Source organism: Rhinichthys klamathensis, unplaced genomic scaffold (genome assembly GCF_029890125.1).
Source record: "Rhinichthys klamathensis goyatoka isolate OS25496 unplaced genomic scaffold, OSU_Roscu_1.1 h1tg000504l_1, whole genome shotgun sequence".
Classification (NCBI taxonomy): Eukaryota; Metazoa; Chordata; class Actinopteri; order Cypriniformes; family Leuciscidae; genus Rhinichthys; species Rhinichthys klamathensis.
The window spans coordinates 514,497-537,500 of record NW_026606985.1 but is presented as its reverse complement, the minus strand read 5'-3'; the positions used below and the strand labels follow the sequence as shown (position 1 = coordinate 537,500).

The 23,004-nt window shown below is 47.1% G+C and overlaps 1 protein-coding gene across 1 annotated transcript in view; it reads left to right on the top strand.

Annotated features, from left to right (window-relative positions):
- Positions 1–23,004, top strand: part of LOC130072702 (rootletin-like) — a 69,004-nt gene that overhangs the window by 16,152 nt on the left and 29,848 nt on the right. Inside the window, exons 15-33 of the mRNA XM_056237919.1 lie at positions 1,172–1,316; positions 2,642–2,788; positions 2,994–3,224; positions 3,450–3,643; positions 3,737–3,864; positions 5,757–5,926; positions 5,998–6,177; positions 7,151–7,285; positions 8,608–8,751; positions 9,190–9,428; positions 10,093–10,252; positions 10,856–11,023; positions 11,818–12,253; positions 12,327–12,493; positions 15,596–15,716; positions 15,880–16,043; positions 16,751–16,966; positions 17,873–18,097; positions 18,262–18,411. Coding sequence (XP_056093894.1) covers positions 1,172–1,316; positions 2,642–2,788; positions 2,994–3,224; positions 3,450–3,643; positions 3,737–3,864; positions 5,757–5,926; positions 5,998–6,177; positions 7,151–7,285; positions 8,608–8,751; positions 9,190–9,428; positions 10,093–10,252; positions 10,856–11,023; positions 11,818–12,253; positions 12,327–12,493; positions 15,596–15,716; positions 15,880–16,043; positions 16,751–16,966; positions 17,873–18,097; positions 18,262–18,411 — 3,520 coding nt within the window. The remainder of the gene's footprint in view (positions 1–1,171; positions 1,317–2,641; positions 2,789–2,993; positions 3,225–3,449; positions 3,644–3,736; positions 3,865–5,756; positions 5,927–5,997; positions 6,178–7,150; positions 7,286–8,607; positions 8,752–9,189; positions 9,429–10,092; positions 10,253–10,855; positions 11,024–11,817; positions 12,254–12,326; positions 12,494–15,595; positions 15,717–15,879; positions 16,044–16,750; positions 16,967–17,872; positions 18,098–18,261; positions 18,412–23,004) is intronic.

Below are 23,004 nucleotides of genomic sequence, written 5' to 3'. Positions count from 1 at the left end.
GTGTGTGAGGTGAGTGTGTGTGTGTGTGAGTGAGAGAGTCCGAGTGAGGGCAGAGACACACAGAACGTGAGTGTGTGTGTGAGGAGAGTGTGTGTGTGTGTGTGTGTGTGTGTGTGAGAGACCGAGCGAGGGCAGAGACACACAGAACGTGAGTGTGTGTGTGAGGAGAGTGTGTGTGTGTGTGTGTGTGTGTGAGTGAGAGAGTCCGAGTGAGGGCAGAGACACACAGAACGTGAGTGTGTGTGTGAGGTGAGTGTGTGTGTGTGTGTGTGAGTGAGAGAGTCCGAGTGAGGGCAGAGACACACAGAACGTGAGTGTGTGTGTGTGTGTGAGGAGAGTGTGTGTGTGTGTGTGTGTGTGTGAGAGAGACCGAGCGAGGGCAGAGACACACAGAACGTGAGTGTGTGTGTGTGTGTGTGTGTGTGTGTGTGTGAGAGAGTCCGAGTGAGGGCAGAGACACACAGAACGTGAGTGTGTGTGTGTGTGTGTGAGGAGAGTGTGTGTGTGTGTGTGTGTGTGTGAGAGAGACCGAGCGAGGGCAGAGACACACAGAACGTGAGTGTGTGTGTGAGGAGAGTGTGTGTGTGTGTGTGTGTGTGTGTGTGTGTGTGTGAGTGAGAGAGTCCGAGTGAGGGCAGAGACACACAGAACGTGAGTGTGACGCGTCACACATGGACCACGAGTGCATGACGTGTGTGTAGGGTTGTGTATTGTTTGAATTCTGATTCTGCTTATCGATTCATAATTTCGATTCCAATAAGGTAAAAATAAAGCTCAGACATCGTTCACATCTAGTGTTATTGCTAAAGCTGAAACTGCAGCTGAATATCATGAGCAGAAATCATCAGCTGAAGAACACTTACACAAGCAGCGTTTGCCTGAGGTTTAAACACACCATAGAAGAACAACTCGCCCAACTAATACACACTTCCAGCATTATTACACACAATAAACACTCAGTCATTACACAAGAACAAATAAAACATTAGCGATCGCAACACATAGACACAACTGAACAAAGATACGATTGAAATAAACTGTGTTTTAAGATTTTCAGGTGCAGAAACTGTAATCAAATGTAAAATAACTGTAGTTTATAAATAAAATATACATTACAGATATAGTTACAGTTATTCAGTGAAGAACGAGTGTGTGTGTGTGTGTGTGTCAGTCAGCAGATGTGGGACGAGTCGGAGTGTCGAGCTTCTGCACTGCGAGCTGAACTGGCGGCGTTGAGAGAGTCTCTCCAGCAGGGGGCGTCAGACAGACAGATGATGGAGGCGGAGAACACACAGCTGAGGGACACACTCACCCGGGTCAGACACACACACACACACACACACACACACTCTCCAGCAGGGGGCGTCAGACAGACAGATGATGGAGGCGGAGAACACACAGCTGAGGGACACACTCACCCGGGTCAGACACACACACACACACACACACACACACACACACACACACTCTCCAGCAGGGGGCGTCAGACAGACAGATGATGGAGGCGGAGAACACACAGCTGAGGGACACACTCACCCGGGTCAGACACACACACACACACACACACACACACACACACACACACACTCTCCAGCAGGGGGCGTCAGACAGACAGATGATGGAGGCGGAGAACACACAGCTGAGGGACACACTCACCCGGGTCAGACACACACACACACACACACACACACACACACACACACACTCTCCAGCAGGGGGCGTCAGACAGACAGATGATGGAGGCGGAGAACACACAGCTGAGGGACACACTCACCCGGGTCAGACACACACACACACACACACACACACACACACACACACACACACACACTCTCCAGCAGGGGGCGTCAGACAGACAGATGATGGAGGCGGAGAACACACAGCTGAGGGACACACTCACCCGGGTCAGACACACACACACACACACACACACACACACTCTCCAGCAGGGGGCATCAGACAGACAGATGATGGAGGCGGAGAACACACAGCTGAGGGACACTCACCCGGGTCAGACACACACACACGCACTCACACACACACACACACTCACACACACACACACACACACACCCACACACACACACACTCTCCAGCAGGGGGCGTCAGACAGACAGATGATGGAGGCGGAGACACATTATAGAGTGGCCTTTATTGTGGACAGCCCTAAGGCACACCTGTGCAGTAATCCTGCTGTGTAATCCGCATCCTGATACGCCACACCTGTGAGGTGACGGATGATCTCGGCACAGGAGAAGTGCTCACTAACACAGGTTTAGGCAGATGTATGAACAATATTTGAGACAAATAGACCTTTTGTGTACATAGATAGCTCATGAAAAATGGGGGCAAAAACAAAAGTGTTGTGTTTATAATGTTGTTCAGTGTAGATAAATGTATTGTATGCACTGCGTGTTCCAGAGTAAGGTGGGCACTGTGTGTGTTTGCAGTGTCTCCGGATCACATCTGAGTATGGGTCGATTATAACGTGCGTGTGTAATGAGTAATGAGAAGCTTTAAGGGCTCTCAGGGGTTTCCCGCCAAAATAGAAGCTAAATTGATTTTTTTTTTTTCTATTTTACAGTGAAATATTACAATAGTAATATATATTTTTGTGTAATATGTGTGTTTTTATGTGCAGAGTGAGAGCAGTCGCGCTGAGCTCTCGCTAGCGGTCACGAAGCTTCACTCGGAGGAGTCGTCACTCAGAGATTCGCTCGCGAAGATGAGCGCCATTAACGAGAGTCTCGCGCAGGACAAGTCTGAACTCAACAGCCTCGTCGTACAGGTACACACACACACACACACACACACACACACACACACACACACACACACATTTAACTTCCTTACGTTTAATGTACTCATCATACTAAGTTGATTTAGTTGGGGCTTGAGATTACCCATTAGGATTTGTTTGGTTCATATTGTCAGTTAATATTATGTGTTTTTCATTGAACCAATGATATTGATGTTGTTTGAATGATTGACAGCTGGAGGAGGAAAAGAGTGTGTTGCTGTCTCAGCGAAGAGAAGCGCAACAAGAGAAGCTGACCATCAGAGACGAGCTCGTTCGCTCCGAGCAGGACCGACTGGAGCTGGACTCTGTCCGTCTCAGCCTCAGCCAATCACTGCAGGAGGCGGAGCTGGCGAGGGCGGGGCTGGAGGCGGAGCTTCAGTCGCTGCAGGCGGACAGAGCCAAACTGCAGGACAGAATTACACAGGTGTCTCTCTCTCTGTCTCTCTCTCTCTCTCTGTCTCTCTCTCTCTCCCACTCTCCCTATCTCTCTCTCTCTCTCGCTCTCTCTATCTCGCTCTCTCTATCCCCCTCTCGCTCTCTCTATCTCGCTCTCTCTCTCCCCTCCCACTCTCCCTCTCTCTCTCTCCTGTCTCTCTGTCTCTCTCAGTCCCTAATCAGAGTTTCTGATGTGCTGCTGTCAATCAAACAGCTGATTGGTGAGCTGGGTGGTCTGGAGGCGGAGCTTGGGTCGGTCCGCGGTGAAGGCGATAGGCAGAGCTCCGCCCTGGAGGAGGCGGGGCGTGGGAGGGCGGAGCTAGTGAGAGAGAGGGCGGGGCTTCTGGTTCAGCTGAACGCCTCAGAGAGAGAGAACGCCACTCTGACAGAGGAGATCGCTTGCTTCAGGTGAGACCGAGTCACGATAGTAATGTGTTAATATGTGTGCGTTTCATTGATAACCGTGTGTGTGTGTGTGTGTGTGTGTGTGTGCGTGTGCAGGTCGGAGAGGGAGGCTCTGGAGACGAGTCTTTTCGAGCTGCAGCAGCAAATAAATCAAATGGAGTCTCGCCGTGAACAGCTGGAGTCGGAGAACCAGAACCTGCGATTGCGTACTGACAGCATTACAGGTACACCACACTGAGAGAGATCCGTTCACGAGAGAGAGACAAATGAGCAGAAGAGTTGTGTTTTAAAGGCATAGTTCACCCAAAAATGAAAATTAGCCCATGATTTACTCTCCCTGAAGCCATCCTAGGTGTTATATTAACAAATGTCCTGGCTCTTCCAAGCTTTATAATGGCAGTTTCTGTTTTGAAGTCCATAAAAGTGCATCTGTCCATCATAAAAGTGCATCTTTCCATCATAAAAGTGCATCTGTCCATCCTAAAAGTGGATATATCCATCATAAAAGTGCATCTATCCATCATAAAAGTGCATCTATCCATCATAAAAGTGCATCTGTCCATCATAAAAGTGCATCTTTCCATCATAAAAGTGCATCTGTCCATCCTAAAAGTGCATCTATCCATCATAAAAGTGCATCTGTCCATCATAAAAGTGCATCTGTCCATCATAAAAGTGCATCTGTCCATCATAAAAGTGCATATATCCATCATAAAAGTGCATCTGTCCATCATAAAAGTGCATCTATCCATGATAAAAGTGCATCTGTCCATCATAAAAGTGCATCTTTCCATCATAAAAGTGCATCTGTCCATCCTAAAAGTGCATCTATCCATCATAAAAGTGCATCTGTCCATCATAAAAGTGCATCTTTCCATCATAAAAGTGCATCTGTCCATCCTAAAAGTGCATCTGTCCATCATAAAAGTGCATCTGTCCATCATAAAAGTGCATCTGTCCATCATAAAAGTGCATCTTTCCATCATAAAAGTGCATCTGTCCATCATAAAAGTGCATCTTTCCATCATAAAAGTGCATCTGTCCATCATAAAAGTGCATCTGTCCATCATAAAAGTGCATCTGTCCATCATAAAAGTGCATATATCCATCATAAAAGTGCATCTGTCCATCATAAAAGTGCATCTATCCATGATAAAAGTGCATCTGTCCATCATAAAAGTGCATCTTTCCATCATAAAAGTGCATCTGTCCATCCTAAAAGTGCATCTATCCATGATAAAAGTGCATCTGTCCATCATAAAAGTGCATCTTTCCATCATAAAAGTGCATCTGTCCATCCTAAAAGTGCATCTGTCCATCATAAAAGTGCATCTGTCCATCATAAAAGTGCATCTGTCCATCATAAAAGTGCATCTGTCCATCATAAAAGTGCATATATCCATCATAAAAGTGCATCTGTCCATCATAAAAGTGCATCTATCCATCATAAAAGTGCATCTGTCCATCATAAAAGTGCATCTGTCCATCATAAAAGTGCATCTGTCCATCATAAAAGTGCATATATCCATCATAAAAGTGCATCTGTCCATCATAAAAGTGCATATATCCATCATAAAAGTGCATCTATCCATCATAAAAGTGCATATATCCATCATAAAAGTGCATATATCCATCATAAAAGTGCATCTGTCCATCATAAAAGTGCATATATCCATCATAAAAGTGCATCTGTCCATCATAAAAGTGCATATATCCATCATAAAAGTGCATCTGTCCATCATAAAAGTGCATATATCCATCATAAAAGTGCATCTATCCATCATAAAAGTGCATATATCCATCATAAAAGTGCATCTGTCCATCATAAAAGTTCATCTGTCCATCATAAAAGTGCATATATCCATCATAAAAGTGCATCTGTCCATCATAAAAGTGCATCTATCCATCATAAAAGTGCATCTGTCCATCATAAAAGTGGAAGCTTGGAAGAGCCAGGACATTTTTTAATATAACTCTGACTGTGTTCGTCTGAAAGTAGAGTGTCATATACTCCTAGGCTTCAGGGAGAGTAAATCATGAGCTAATGTTCATTTTTGGGTGAACTGTCCCTTTAAGGTGAGCCTCATCGCGATGGTTGGTTTGTCTGTGTGTGTAGCGGAGCTGAAGCGTGTGCGCGCTGAGAGAGAGACGGTTCTGTCTCAGAGTGAGAAAGAGAGAGACGCGCTGAGAGACGTGCTGGCGGCGGCTCAACATGAAGCTCAGCGGGTTCTGCGCGCGACCCTGTCCGACCACCAGGAGGAGCTGGAGAGACTGGCCAATCAGAAGGTCACGAGCGCTCGCCTCTTGTGTGAGTAAGAGGTGATGTGGCGCATGTAACTGACTCTTGACCCCTGCAGGAGGCGCTGCGCTGCAGTCTGGAGGCCGAGCAGCAGGGGGCGCTGCGGCGGGTGCGGGAACACCTGGAGGATCAGCTGACCCGGCGGGAGCGCGAGGGGGAGGAGCTTCAGGAGCAGCTGCGGGCGCTGCAGCGCGACCGGGACCAGAGTCTGCTACAGGCGGAGTCCGACAAACAGCAGGTGTGCGCCGCCTGACACTCGCTGCCGGTGCCCTTAATCGTTACGTTGACCTCAATAACTAAAGAAACGAAGGGAAAGTGTTATTGACATTATGCCAGAGCTGCCTTGGTCGCTGTCTGCCATGGGCTGTGATGCTAGAATATTAATAAAAACAACCATTTTAGTATATATAAGAAAAAAAAATTCTATGAAATGTTTTGTTAAACACATAAAACATTAATTTAATTGATCTTTTATATGAAATTTAACTTTGTCAAACAACATGCGGCACAACTGAGTTTTATACTGTTAAAATTACAAGATAGAAGAAAAAGTGTGATTATTCCTTACAATATTATTATTAAATTGAGATATCTAAATTCTACTGTACAACAGTAATATATTATCAAGTTAAACCGAACTTTTATTTTGGCGGGTTGTGGTGAAGAGCTTTGGGTTTCCGTGTGTTAATGATATAACCATAGTTTTTCTTAAATTAAACTGTAAAATGCGGATGAACGTCAGGGAGTCTCAGAGCGGCTCTGGAAGTGAAGTTCATGTTCTCATATAGTGAGACTGAAAAACACTCTGTGTGTGTGTGTGTGTGTGTGTGTGTGCGTGTGTGTGCGTGTGTGTGTGTGTGTGTGTGTGCGTGTGTGTGTGCGTGCGTGCGTGTGCGCGTGTGTGTGTGCATGTGCATGTGTGTGTGTGTGTGTGCGTGTGCGTGTGTGTGCGTGTGTGTGTGTGTGTGTGTGTGTGTGCGTGTGTGTGTGCATGTGCGCGTGCGTGTGCGTGTGCATGTGCATGTGCGTGTGCGTGTGCGTGTGTGTGTGTGTGTGCGTGTGTGTGCGTGTGCGTGAGGTAAATGAAACCGCGCGTCTGTGCCACTCATTCACAGTGCTGTTTGATTTGATGTGAATCTCGGTAGTACGGTACTCGTGCCATTACAGTCCGGCGTCCGGCACCCAGGCGTGACCGTGTGGTGTGCACACAGGCGCTGTCCGTGAAGGAGGCGGAGAAGGCGGTGCTGGCGGAGAAGGCGAGCGCCCTACAGGCGGAGCTGAGCACTGCAGCGCTGGAGCTGGAGAGACTGGGCCGGGAGACGGCGCTGCTCAGGGACCAGGAGCGGGTCAGTGCTGCGCTAGGACATTAGCTGTGTGCTAATCCTTAAACACCTACGCCATCTTATTCCTTAATGACAACGACTCGTCTGTGTCTAATAAACCTTTGATAAGATCATACCAGGACATTCAAATCTGCGTTCTGCTCAGAGAGTGAGTTATCTAGGTGTGAAACCGCTTCACAACCGTCTTTTTTTTACCACACAGGATCATTATTTCCGTCTTACGAATACTCATTTCATCACAGAACAACTGGGATAAAAGTGTATAGTTCGGATATAAACACTGATGTCTACGATAGAGATCAAAATAGAGTAAATCACCTTTTAAAAGTAACTATGCTCTTCAAATAACGAGCGATTACATCGTTACACCAGTAGGTGGCGACAAGTGACTGTTAAAAAATGTTTTTGATATTGAATCATTCACTCAAGAGATTCGTTCAAAAACGCTGATTCATCCAGTGATGAAACGCCAAAGCGCTGCGTGTTCGAGATGCGCCGGCGCTGCGCAGCGATCGAGATCAAGGGGCCGCGAGCGACCCGAAAGCATAAGGAGTCGTTTCTCTCCGATCGCTCTCCTGCACTGTCTCGAACACGCCTAAAGTCTTTATGAGTGAGTCATTGAATCATTCATTCAACATGTATTTTTTAAATATTCATTCTAATTCATTAAAAAAACCTAAACGGACTGCAGCAATTAATATTTTGTCAGAAGCTGTAGTAATTTACAGTAATTTATAGCATTATGTTTAGTTGTCTGTTCAGAATCGTGGGAGGTGTGATCTCTATTTGAAACAAAACAATCGTGATTCTCAAATCCAGAATCGTGCGGCTCTGATCGCAGTTACGTTAGCAAGCAGCGTTTCCCCCGCGTGTTCCAGAGAACAACATCAGCACTTCCTGGAGATCTGGAGCTAAACATCAGTAATAAACTGAGTTTCTGCAATTGGCTGTTTTTATTTATTTATTTTATTGATTGATTGCTTTATTATCCCATTGTGTTTGTGTTTGTGTTTCAGCATCAACATTTCCCTAAGGGGATAATAAAGCAATCAATCAATAAAAAATAAAATAAAAGTTTTCCCTCCATCCTAAACGAGTGTCAGACGAAACACAGTAAACGCTGTCGTGTTCTTTTGCAATGTGCGATTTAAGAGTTTATGCGCGTTCAGTCCAGCATTGTTTCTCAAGATTTGCACACAAACACGTGGATGGAAACATGGCTAATGTGCCGTTGGCTTAATGGTTTATATTGTAGTGTTGTAGTGTTGTCTCTGAGTGTGTTGTCTCTGAGTGTGTTGTCTCTGAGTGTGTTGTCTTGTGGTCAGGCTGCGGTCGCGTCTCTGAGCGCAGAACTGCAGGAGCTGCGCTGTGAGCTTCAGGACGCCGGCGGTGCACACGCGCGAGAGCTGCGCAGACGGCAGGAGGACTGCGCAGACCTGCAGACGCGAGCCGACACGGCGCTCCGAGAGGTCAGTTAACCAGAACAGCACACCGCCACAGTACAATGAGTTACTGCTATTAAAGGTGCAGTGTGTAAGTTTAGCGCATCTAGACTAGTGGTGAGGTTGTGAATCGCACCCACCGTTCAGGGCCACCGTAGAAACATGTAGGTGTAACGGACCCGCGGTGTGTGTAGAAACATGTGGATGTAAGCGGACCCGCGGTGTGTGTAGAAACATGTGGATGTAAGCGGACCCGCGGTGTGTGTAGAAACATGTGGATGTAAGCGGACCCGCGGTGTGTGTAGAGAGAAATGCTCATGCTAAGCTAATAAACACACAACGGGTCATTATGTAGGCTCTTTATACACCACTGAACACAGTTATGTTTATGATATTGCATTTCTGTCAACAGATCCTCCTGAATATCACACACTGCACCTTTAACCTGTGTTTCCCCTCGTGTAGTTGGAGGAGTGTCGCGCGCTGCTGTCGTCCAGCGAGGAGAGCCGGGACAGTGCCAGGAGAGATCTTCTGGAGATGGATAAACGCTTGTGCCAGATACGGGAGGCGGGGGAGGGGCTTAGGCGAGAGGGGGCGGAGCTACGGCGCTCTCTTAGTGATGTCACCAAGGAGAGGGACGCTCTCAGCCAATCAAACGCGCAGCTGAGGGAAGCACTGAGAGCGGCGGAGAGCGAGAGAATCAGGTGACGGACGAAGACTTTAACCCTCTGGTGTCTCGAAATAAAAAAATATGTCAATTAAATTAATGTACTATATTTTAGTTCGATAATGTTTTTTATTTAATATTTTGGATTTTATGGTACTACATTACATTTACGCTGTATTTATAATAATTTATTCACTTTTTGAGCATAGACCTGAAAATTACTTTTCCAACTTAAACTGGTAAATCTCGAACGCTTTGAGGAGAGATCAAACTTCAGTCTGTCCTCTAGAGACGACACTCGGCAGATTATTGCTGGAGTGACAAAAGTTTTTAAAAGTTACAGAATTTTACGTTTATTGTCATGAACATTTTTTATATGAAATATATTTCCAAAAACACATTTTACTCTAAAACTGCGATAAAATCAAAGCCGTAACTCTACACCGGTGGTGTTCCGCATGTGAGCTGATCTCTCAGTAAACGAGCGTTCAGTGAGAGTGTGTTCGGCTGCAGTTCCACACGCTTCCACTAGAGGAAACTCTACATTCGTTTCCAGTGCGTCATGAGGAGCACAAGTGTGACTGTTGTTATCGAATGTAACATTTTTCAGTCAAAATTACTATTTAGAACAGTATGCAAATGACCATGCAGATGAGGCTCTTTCCGCAGTGCTGATTGGAGGGCCTGTGCTTTGTGTTCAGCGTGAAGCGTGTGTGTGAGGAGAAGGAGCAGAGGGCGTGTCTGCTGGAGGAGAGCCTGGCGTCTGCGCAGACGGAGGTGTCCGATCTGCGCTCGTGTCTGCGTGAGGTGGAGCGATCCCGACTGGAGGCGCGCAGGGAACTGCAGGAGCTGCGCAGACAGGTCAGACTGAGGCCAACTCGCGAGCGCTGAGAGCATAGACTGTATAACATATGTGCGTAGTGTGTGTGACGTCACCCGTAGTGTTTCTGAAGCCCAAAGTGGGCGGAGCCGGCCGTCGCCGTCTTGGCCGCGCGTCACTCCCGGATAAACGAACATGTGCGGCGAGGGGGATTAGCTGAGGTGACGTGACGCTAACGCTAGCAGACAAACAGCTAGCAGTGACATCAGCGGCTATCCACCTGTCACTCAAGTGGCCACGCCCTTAATTATGCAGAACTTTAAGGCTTAATATAATTTAAACGTATGAGTTATAAAAACATCCCCCCTCACAGTCGTCATGAAGGGCAACATTAGCGATATAGAGCAAAACCACTTTTAGCTCCAGACTGTAAACATGTGTTTTTCTGCTGTAAAGTTGGGCATTTTAACATGCGGGTCTATGGGACTGAGTCTCTTCTGCAGCCGGCCTCTAGTGGCCAGTGGAGGAACTGCAGGTTAAGGCACTCCGTGTTGAGAGAGAGAGAGAGAGAGAGGAAGGCTGCTGGTTGGTTGAAAGTAAGGATGAAGAGCTGTGGTTTGACGTGTATGACTCTGTGCTGTCAGGTGAAAGTCGTGGATGCCGAGCGCGAGCAGACGGCTAAGCAGACGACCGATCTGCAGATGCGTTTATCCGCGGAGGAGCAGAAGGACGAGGAGCGAGCGAGAGAACTGATCTCGCTCAAACAGAGACTCGCCGAGACAGAAACTAGCAGAAACTCTCTTCAGAAAGAGGTGAGATCTCATACAAGTAATTACAGATTTAAAGGGATAGTTCACCCAAAAATTAGCCCATGATTTACTCTCCCTCAAGCAATCCTAGGTGTGTATGACACTCTTCTGTCTGACGAACACAATCAGACTTATATTATAAAAATGTCCTGGCTCTTCCAAGCTTTATAATGGCAGTGGATGGCTGTTTCTGTTTAGATGTCCATAAAAGTGCATCTGTCCATCATAAAAGTGCATCTGTCCATCATAAAAGTGCATCTGTCCATCATAAAAGTGCATCTGTCCATCATAAAAGTGCATCTATACATCATAAAAGTGCATCTATCCATCATAAAAGTACATCTGTCCATCATAAAAGTGCATCTGTCCATCATAAAAGTGCATCTATACATCATAAAAGTGCATCTGTCCATCATAAAAGTGCATCTGTCCATCATAAAAGTGCATCTGTCCATCATAAAAGTACATCTGTCCATCATAAAAGTGCATCTATACATCATAAAAGTGCATCTGTCCATCATAAAAGTGCATCTGTCCATCATAAAAGTGCATCTGTCCATCATAAAACTGCATCTGTGGACATCTAAACAGAAACAGCCATCCACTGCCATTATAAAGCTTGGAAGAGCCAGGACATTTTTATAATATAACTCCGATTGTGTTCGTCTGACAGAAGAGTGTCATATACACCTAGGATTGCTTGAGGGAGAGTAAATCATGGGCTAATTTTTGGGTGAACTGTCCCTTTAAGTTAGATTAACTTAAAATGGTGCCTCACCCGGCCTGTCTGTCTCCAGCTGTCTTCTCTACAGAGGCGTGTGAGCGAGAGCGAGTTGTGCTGGCGCAGTCGCGAGCGCGAGTTAACGTCTCAGCTACAGGACGCTCGCGGCTGTGAGAAGAAGCTTCAGGACGAGGCACGTAACCTCTCCGTCCGCGCGCAGTCGACCTCGGATGCGTCTGCGCAGATGCAGCTGCAGCTGAGTGATGCGCAGGGCCGCCTGGCTGCGACGGAGGCGGAGCTATCGCGAGCGGAGGCGGGGCGCAGGGATCTGGAGTTCAGGATGAGCAGTCTGCAGTCGGCACTCACGCGCACACTGGGCATCGGGGCCAGTGGGCGGAGCAGCAGCAGGGGGCGGAGCCCGGCAGGCTCCTCCCCTTCCTCTCTGAGCTCAGGGATGATGTCTCGCCATAGGAGCGTGTCTCCGCTGCACTGCTCGCTGTCGCCACCCAAAGGTCAGATTTGCTTGCTAAATAAAGTTGTGTTTGAGTTCTACTTTATCTCAACCCTTTCTCTGCTGTCTTCCAGATGTGGCAGGTCACGTGACTCCTGATAACAGCATCATGCTGAGGCCGGTGTCTCCAGAGAGGACCGACGCCCCGCTGCCCGTCGCCCTGCCGGAGCTCGACCCCGAAGCCCTGCGCAGCGGCCTCAGAGACTTCCTACAGGAGCTGCGCGAGGCTCAGCGAGACCGAGTAATGCTACTAATGCCACAGCTACAACGATTACCACAACTAGAACGACAAGTAGAACTATTACCACAACAAGAACTATTACGACAACCACAACTATTACGACAACTAGAACTATTATGATAACTAGAACTATTATGACAACTAGAACTATTACGACAGCTAGAACTATTACCACAACTATTAGAACTATTACGACAACTAGAACTATTATTATAACTAGAACTATTACGATAACTAGAACCATTACGACAACCACAACTATTACGACAACTAGAACTATTACGACAACTAGAACCATTACGACAACTAGAACTATTACGAAAACTAGAACTATTGCGATAACTAGAACTATTACGACAACTAGAACTATTACCACAACTATTAGAACTATTACGACAACTAGAACCATTACGACAACCACAACTATTACGACAACTAGAACTATTACGATAACTAGAACCATTACGACAACTAGAACTATTACGACAACTAGAACTATTACGATAACTAGAACCATTACGACAACCACAACTATTACGACAACTAGAACTATTACGATAACTAGAACCATTACGACAACTAGAACTATTACGAAAACTAGAACTATTGCGATAACTAGAACTATTACCACAACTAGAACGACAAGTAGAACTATTACCACAACTATTAGAACTATAACGACAACTAGAACTATTACGACAACCACAACTATTACGACAACTAGAACTATTATGACAACTAGAACTATTACGACAGCTAGAACTATTACCACAACTGTTAGAACTATTACGACAACTAGAACTATTATGATAACTAGAACTATTACGACAACTAGAACTATTATGATAACTAGAACTATTACGACAACCACAACTATTATGATAACTAGAACTATTACGACAACCACAACTATTATGATAACTAGAACTATTACGACAACTAGAACTATTATGACAACTAGAACTATTACCACAACTAGAACTATTATGATAACTAGAACTATTACGATAACTAGAACTATTACCACAACTATTAGAACTATTACGACAACTAGAACTATTATGATAACTAGAACTATTACGATAACTAGAACTATTACGACAACCACAACTATTACGACAACTAGAACTATTACGATAACTAGAACCATTACGACAACTAGAACTATTGCGATAACTAGAACTATTACGATAACTAGAACCATTACGACAACTAGAACTATTGCGATAACTAGAACTATTACTACAACTAGAACTATTGCGATAACTAGAACTATTACGACAACTAGAACTATTACGACAACTAGAACTATTACGATAACTAGAACCATTACGACAACTAGAACTATTGCGATAACTAGAACTATTACGACAACTAGAACTATTACGACAACTAGAACTATTACGATAACTAGAACTATTGCGACAACCAGAACTATTACGATAACTAGAACTATTGCGACAACTAGAACTATTACGACAACTAGAACTATTACGATAACTAGAACCATTATGATAACTAGAACCATTACGACAACTAGAACTATTGCGATAACTAGAACTATTGCGATAACTAGAACTATTACGATAACTAGAACTATTACGACAACCACAACTATTACGACAACTAGAACTATTACCATAACTAGAACCATTACGACAACTAGAACTATTGCGATAACTAGAACTATTACGATAACTAGAACCATTACGACAACTAAAACTATTGCGATAACTAGAACTATTACTACAACTAGAACTATTGCGATAATTAGAACTATTACTACAACTAGAACTATTACGACAACTAGAACTATTACGACAACTAGAACTATTACGATAACTAGAACCATTACGACAACTAGAACTATTGCGATAACTAGAACTATTACTACAACTAGAACTATTACGACAACTAGAACTATTACGATAACTAGAACCATTTCGACAACTAGAACTATTGCGACAACCAGAACTATTACGATAACTAGAACTATTGCGACAACTAGAACTATTACGACAACTAGAACTATTACGATAACTAGAACCATTGCGATAACTAGAACCATTACGACAACTAGAACTATTGCGATAACTAGAACTATTGCGATAACTAGAACTATTACGATAACTAGAACCATTACGATAACTAGAACCATTACGACAACTAGAACTATTGCGATAACTAGAACTATTACGACAACTAGAACTATTACGACAACCAGAACTATTACGACAACTAGAACTATTGCGACAACTAGAACTATTGCGATAACTAGAACTATTACGATAACTAGAACCATTACGATAACTAGAACCATTACGACAACTAGAACTATTGCGATAACTAGAACTATTGCGATAACTAGAACTATTACGACAACCAGAACTATTGCGATAACTAGAACTATTATGATGATAAACTATAACCATAACAATAACTATAACATTAAGTACAAGTCTAACTACATTATGATAATAATAACTGTAGCTATTACAATAACTAAAGCTATTATAACTATAACAATATCTATAACTGTGACGATAACTATAGATATTTTGATAACCATAACTATCGCGATAACTAAAACTATAACAACTATTTTGATAATGATAGCTATTACGATAGATATAACTGTTCCGATAACTATAATAACTATAACTATTGTAAAATCAATAACGATTAAGATGACTGTAACAATAACTACATTGTCATCCACAACAGCGCACAGTATCGCTCTGATTATTATAAGTGCTGCAGTTTTGTCGTCTGTCACTTTAAATGCTCGAGCTCTTTAAAGCAGGATGGATTCTGATTGGCTGTCATTATTTGAATCGTTCATCAGCTGAAAAAAATCACTGAAAGTGATTCAAACGATATTGTTCCTCTGTGTAGTTATCGTTACAGTTGTGGTGTGGACTTTGCTATTCTTAGATTTAAGGTGATTATTAAAATTATGGTTATAGATATAGTTGTATTTTAGGCTCCACCCACTGTAAAATCTCATTGGTCTAAAATCCTGCTCCACCGAACATTAACATCAAACATCTGATTGGCTGTGATGGTGTTGTTGTAAAGTGAGCGTGTGATTTATGTGCGCAGGTCGAGGCGCGCGGTCAACTGGGGTCACTGCAGAGGGAACTACAGGAAGTGACCTCAGAGAGAGACTCCGCCCACCAGCGCCTCATTCAGCTGCACAACACACTACAGGAGTGCCAGGAGGGTAACACACATCTAACTACCATCCTTTCCATGTCAAGCTAATTGTAATGACGACACGTGAACTTTCAAATAAGAATTTGCTTAATGAACTGTTTTCCTCATGCGATTGGCAAGGTTCGCCAGATTCGCTCACTTCTGGAGTGGTGTGTTGATTGTGTGTGTAGATAAGCGTGGCGTGGATGGAAAGCTGTCGTCGGCTCAAGCTCTGCTGCATGAGCAGGACGAGTCCCTGCGGAGAGGAGAGAGAGAGCGGCGAGCGCTAAACGAGCGAATCGCCGAGCTGGAGCGGCTGTCCCTGAGCGCCGAGGCCGAGCGCACGCGCGTGGAGGTCAGAAGTCTTGTGGATCTCAGGCCTCGTTTACACTCAGCCAAACGTGGCCCAGGTCCGATGTCTAGCTCGTGTGTGACGCGGATCGGGTGTGTTCTATGACCGCGTGATCAGGAGAAAAACACACGCATTCGGATATTTCGAGATCGGCTTCAGGCCTCGTTCATATGTGGAAGTAAATCAGATATAAGTCAGATATGTGCCCGTGCGACTCAAGTAAACAGGCCGATCTAGTTACTGAGGCGTTAGGCTACATATACATTAGGCGTATAAATAGCACAATATAAATATATTCGTGCTATAGATACGCACTTTCATGAGATCATGTATGTTCCCACCAGTCCTGAGATCTCTAAACACAGTAACTGAAGCGTATGCGCAGGCTCAATGATGGCCCTTTACGTCCTCCGCCCAAAGTCATGCTGATGTTTAGCGAACTAGCATATATCGCAGAGCTAGCATCAAGCATATTCCCCGTTCGTCCATCTGTGCAAGAACCCCCTTTAAGCATGCGCGATGTTTCAGATCTATGTCAAGTGTAAACATGAATCGGATTTGGGTCACAATTGAAAGAACGTGTAAACGGACGGTCAAAATATCGTATATAGGCAGCAAATCAGAACTGGGCATCGAGACCTGCGGTGTAAACGAGGCCTACGGTAGCGTGGTTCAGGAGGGCTGTGAGTGACTCGCGTCGCCCCCTGCAGGAGCAGTGCAGCCAGCTGCGCGCGGGAGAGGCGCGTGTGGAGGCGGAGCGGCGGCGGCTGCGCGAGGCGCTGGAGGAGGCGGAGGGCCGGGGCACACGGGTGGAGCTGGGGAGGCGGAGCCTGGAGGGAGAGCTGCAGAGACTGAGGCTGAGTCTGACGGAGAGAGAGATGGAGATCCAGGCGGCTCACGACCGCCACGAGAGCGCCGCCAAACAGGTGCCGAACGCTGTGCCGCCGCTGGCCTAGCAGTGATGCTTCCTGAGCCGCTGGTGCTCTGCGGACATTTCTGACTGTAACGGTTTACATTAGTTTTTGTTTTTTTTCTACGAAAACGAAACTTGGTAAAGGTTTTGGCACTTGCTGATGTGAACAGGTTTAATAGTGTTTAACTTGTGCTTCTCGCCGTCAGAAATGACGCACTGGAAACGAATGGAGAGTTTCCTCTAGTGGAAGCGTGTGGAACTGCAGCCGAACACACTCTCACTGAACGCTCGTTTACTGAGAGATCAGACTCACATTTTTAACACAACTTGTTTAGATTTATGGATTTGATTTTCTCACAGTTTTAGAGTAAAATAGTATTTTTGCACATTTTTCATAACAATAAACCCAAAATTCTGTAACTTTTTCTAAGTTCACTTTTTAAAACTTTTTCACCTCAGCAATAATCTGTCAAGTGTCGTCTTTGAAAAAAGATCAACGACAGTTTTAAGTTGGAAATTTAATTTTCTGATCAAGTCAGCTTTATTTATACAGCGCTTACAGTGACGCACACAGAGTGTGTCAGAGCAGCTTTACAGAGATAACAGGAAAATAATGCAACAAAGTTTGTTTCCTGAAGAAAATAGCGTCACAGTCCAGCATCTATGCTGAAAAAGTGAATTAATGGATTATAAATACAGCGTAAATATAATTTAGTACCATAAATCCGCTAAAAGTGCTAAATATTAAATAAAAAACATTACCGAACTAAAATATAGTACATTCATTTCATTAAAATAAATAAATACATTTGGGTCATTTTTGACCGACACGCGGAGAGCACCAGAGGGTTATGAAGCATCCAGCTATGAGGCGCGTCACGAGCTCGACGAGCGTAACGATGTTGGCTTGTGCGCTCAGGTGTCGGAGGCCGAGGCCCGCGCGGCGAGTCTCCAGCGGGAGGTGGACAGGCTGACGGCGCTGCTGGCCAAAGCTCAGGACGGGGAGGGCGATCAGAGAGAGCGAGCGCTGGCTCTCTCCCAGAGTCTGCAGGAAGCCTCCGCTGCCCACAGCGCCACCCAGGGGCGTCTGACGGCCCTGCAGAAAACACTGGGCCAGGCGGAGGGCGAGCGCAGGCAGACGCAGGTGAGAGAGAGAGAGACGGGTGAGAGAGAGAGATGCAGGTGAGAGAGAGAGAGAGAGAGAGAGAGAGAGAGATGGGTGAGAGAGAGATGCAAGTGAGAGTGAGAGAAAAAGAGATTGGGCAGTGGATGACGCTGTGGTGTGTGTGTGTGTGTGTGTGTGTGCAGGAGCGTGTGGACGGGCTGCGCGCGGCGCTGTCGGACGGGAAGCGGAGCGTGGGTCTCCTCACGGAGCGCGTGCACACACTGCAGTCGGAGCTGAGCCAGAGTCAGCTGATCCGGGCGGAGCTGGAGGCGGCGCTGCTCAACACACAGGAGGTACAGCTCTAACCCAAACACAGCTCATCAGCGCGGCTCTAACCCAAACACAGCTCTAACCCAAACACAGCTCATCAGTGCGGCTCTAACCCAAACACAGCTCATCAGTGCAGCTCTAACCCAAACACAGCTCATCAGCGCGGCTCTAACCCAAACACAGCTCATCAGTGCGGCTCTAACCCCAACACAGCTCATCAGTGCTGCTCTAACCCAAACACAGCTCATCAGTGCTGCTCTAACCCAAACACAGCTCATCAGTGCTGCTCTAACCCAAACACAGCTCATCAGTGCAGCTCTAACCCAAACACAGCTCATCAGTGCGGCTCTAACCCAAACACAGCTCATCAGTGCAGCTCTAACCCAAACACAGCTCATCAGCGCGGCTCTAACCCCAACACAGCTCATCAGTGCTGCTCTAACCCAAACACAGCTCATCAGTGCTGCTCTAACCCAAACACAGCTCATCAGTGCAGCTCTAACCCAAACACAGCTCATCAGTGCGGCTCTAACCCAAACACAGCTCATCAGTGCAGCTCTAACCCAAACACAGCTCATCAGCGCGGCTCTAACCCAAACACAGCTCATCAGCGCGGCTCTAACCCAAACACAGCTCATCAGTGCGGCTCTAACCCAAACACAGCTCTAACCCAAACACAGCTCTAACCCAAACACAGCTCATCAGTGCAGCTCTAACCCAAACACAGCTCATCAGCGCGGCTCTAACCCAAACACAGCTCATCAGCGCGGCTCTAACCCAAACACAGCTCATCAGCGCAGCTCTAACCCAAACACAGCTCATCAGTGCGGCTCTAACCCAAACACAGCTCATCAGTGCGGCTCTAACCCAAACACAGCTCATCAGCGCGGCTCTAACCCAAACACAGCTCATCAGTGCGGCTCTAACCCAAACACAGCTCATCAGTGCGGCTCTAACCCAAACACAGCTCATCAGTGCGGCTCTAACCCAAACACAGCTCATCAGCGCGGCTCTAACCCAAACACAGCTCGTCAGTGCTGCTCTAACCCAAACACAGCTCATCAGCGCGGCTCTAACCCAAACACAGCTCATCAGCGCGGCTCTAACCCAAACACAGCTCATCAGTGCGGCTCTAACCCAAACACAGCTCTAACCCAAACACAGCTCATCAGTGCGGCTCTAACCCGAACACAGCTCGTCAGCGCGGCTCTAACCCAAACACAGCTCATCAGCGCGGCTCTAACCCAAACACAGCTCATCAGTGCGGCTCTAACCCAAACACAGCTCGTCAGCGCGGCTCTAACCCAAACACAGCTCATCAGCGCGGCTCTAACCCAAACACAGCTCATCAGTGCGGCTCTAACCCAAACACAGCTAATCAGCGCGCCTCTAACCCAAACACAGCTCATCAGTGCGGCTCTAACCCAAACACAGCTCATCAGCGCTGCTCTAACCCAAACACAGCTCATCAGCGCGCCTCTAACCCAAACACAGCTCATCAGCGCGGCTCTAACCCAAACACAGCTCATCAGCGCAGCTCTAACCCAAACACAGCTCATCAGCGCGGCTCTAACCCAAACACAGCTCATCAGCGCGGCTCTAACCCAAGCACAGCTCATCAGCGCGGCTCTAACCCAAACACAGCTCATCAGCGCGGCTCTAACCCAAACACAGCTCATCAGCGCGGTTCTAACCCAAACACAGCTCATCAGCGCGGCTCTAACCCAAACACAGCTCATCAGCGCGGCTCTAACCCAAACACAGCTCATCAGTGCGGCTCTAACCCAAACACAGCTCATCAGCGCAGCTCTAACCCAAACACAGCTCATCAGCGCTGCTCTAACCCAAACACAGCTCATCAGCGCGGCTCTAACCCAAACACAGCTCATCAGCGCGGCTCTAACCCAAACACAGCTCATCAGCGCGGCTCTAACCCAAACACAGCTCATCAGCGCGGCTCTAACCCAAACACAGCTCATCAGTGCGGCTCTAACCCAAACACAGCTCATCAGTGCGGCTCTAACCCAAACACAGCTCATCAGTGCGGCTCTAACCCAAACACAGCTCATCAGTGCGGCTCTAACCCAAACACAGCTCATCAGTGCGGCTCTAACCCAAACACAGCTCATCAGTGCAGCTCTAACCCAAACACAGCTCATCAGTGCTGCTCTAACCCAAACACAGCTCATCAGCGCGGCTCTAACCCAAACACAGCTCATCAGTGCAGCTCTAACCCAAACACAGCTCATCAGTGCTGCTCTAACCCAAACACAGCTCATCAGCGCGGCTCTAACCCAAACACAGCTCATCAGTGCTGCTCTAACCCAAACACAGCTCATCAGCGCGGCTCTAACCCAAACACAGCTCATCAGTGCAGCTCTAACCCAAACACAGCTCATCAGTGCAGCTCTAACCCAAACACAGCTCATCAGCGCGGCTCTAACCCAAACACAGCTCATCAGCGCGGCTCTAACCCAAACACAGCTCATCAGTGCGGCTCTAACCCAAACACAGCTCATCAGTGCGGCTCTAACCCAAACACAGCTCATCAGTGCGGCTCTAACCCAAACACAGCTCATCAGTGCGGCTCTAACCCAAACACAGCTCATCAGCGCGGCTCTAACCCAAACACAGCTCATCAGCGCGGCTCTAACCCAAACACAGCTCATCAGCGCGGCTCTAACCCAAACACAGCTCATCAGCGCGGCTCTAACCCAAACACAGCTCATCAGCGCGGCTCTAACCCAAACACAGCTCATCAGCGCGGCTCTAACCCAAACACAGCTCATCAGTGCAGCTCTAACCCAAACACAGCTCATCAGTGCAGCTCTAACCCAAACACAGCTCATCAGTGCTGCTCTAACCCAAACACAGCTCATCAGTGCGGCTCTAACCCAAACACAGCTCATCAGTGCAGCTCTAACCCAAACACAGCTCATCAGTGCTGCTCTAACCCAAACACAGCTCATCAGCGCGGCTCTAACCCAAACACAGCTCATCAGTGCTGCTCTAACCCAAACACAGCTCATCAGTGCAGCTCTAACCCAAACACAGCTCATCAGTGCTGCTCTAACCCAAACACAGCTCATCAGCGCGGCTCTAACCCAAACACAGCTCATCAGCGCGGCTCTAACCCAAACACAGCTCATCAGCGCGGCTCTAACCCAAACACAGCTCATCAGCGCGGCTCTAACCCAAACACAGCTCATCAGCGCGGCTCTAACCCAAACACAGCTCATCAGCGCGGCTCTAACCCAAACACAGCTCATCAGCGCGGCTCTAACCCAAACACAGCTCATCAGCGCGGCTCTAACCCAAACACAGCTCATCAGCGCGGCTCTAACCCAAACACAGCTCATCAGCGCGGCTCTAACCCAAACACAGCTCATCAGTGCAGCTCTAACCCAAACACAGCTCATCAGTGCTGCTCTAACCCAAACACAGCTCATCAGTGCAGCTCTAACCCAAACACAGCTCATCAGTGCTGCTCTAACCCAAACACAGCTCATCAGCGCGGCTCTAACCCAAACACAGCTCATCAGCGCTGCTCTAACCCAAACACAGCTCATCAGTGCGGCTCTAACCCAAACACAGCTCTAACCCAAACACAGCTCATCAGTGCGGCTCTAACCCAAACACAGCTCATCAGCGCGGCTCTAACCCAAACACAGCTCATCAGCGCGGTTCTAACCCAAACACAGCTCATCAGCGCGGCTCTAACCCAAACACAGCTCATCAGCGCGGCTCTAACCCAAACACAGCTCATCAGTGCGGCTCTAACCCAAACACAGCTCATCAGCGCAGCTCTAACCCAAACACAGCTCATCAGCGCTGCTCTAACCCAAACACAGCTCATCAGCGCGGCTCTAACCCAAACACAGCTCATCAGTGCGGCTCTAACCCAAACACAGCTCATCAGCGCGGCTCTAACCCAAACACAGCTCATCAGCGCGGCTCTAACCCAAACACAGCTCATCAGCGCGGCTCTAACCCAAACACAGCTCATCAGTGCGGCTCTAACCCAAACACAGCTCATCAGTGCGGCTCTAACCCAAACACAGCTCATCAGTGCGGCTCTAACCCAAACACAGCTCATCAGTGCGGCTCTAACCCAAACACAGCTCATCAGTGCGGCTCTAACCCAAACACAGCTCATCAGTGCAGCTCTAACCCAAACACAGCTCATCAGTGCTGCTCTAACCCAAACACAGCTCATCAGCGCGGCTCTAACCCAAACACAGCTCATCAGTGCAGCTCTAACCCAAACACAGCTCATCAGTGCGGCTCTAACCCAAACACAGCTCATCAGCGCGGCTCTAACCCAAACACAGCTCATCAGTGCTGCTCTAACCCAAACACAGCTCATCAGCGCGGCTCTAACCCAAACACAGCTCATCAGTGCAGCTCTAACCCAAACACAGCTCATCAGTGCGGCTCTAACCCAAACACAGCTCATCAGCGCGGCTCTAACCCAAACACAGCTCATCAGTGCGGCTCTAACCCAAACACAGCTCATCAGTGCGGCTCTAACCCAAACACAGCTCATCAGTGCGGCTCTAACCCAAACACAGCTCATCAGTGCGGCTCTAACCCAAACACAGCTCATCAGTGCGGCT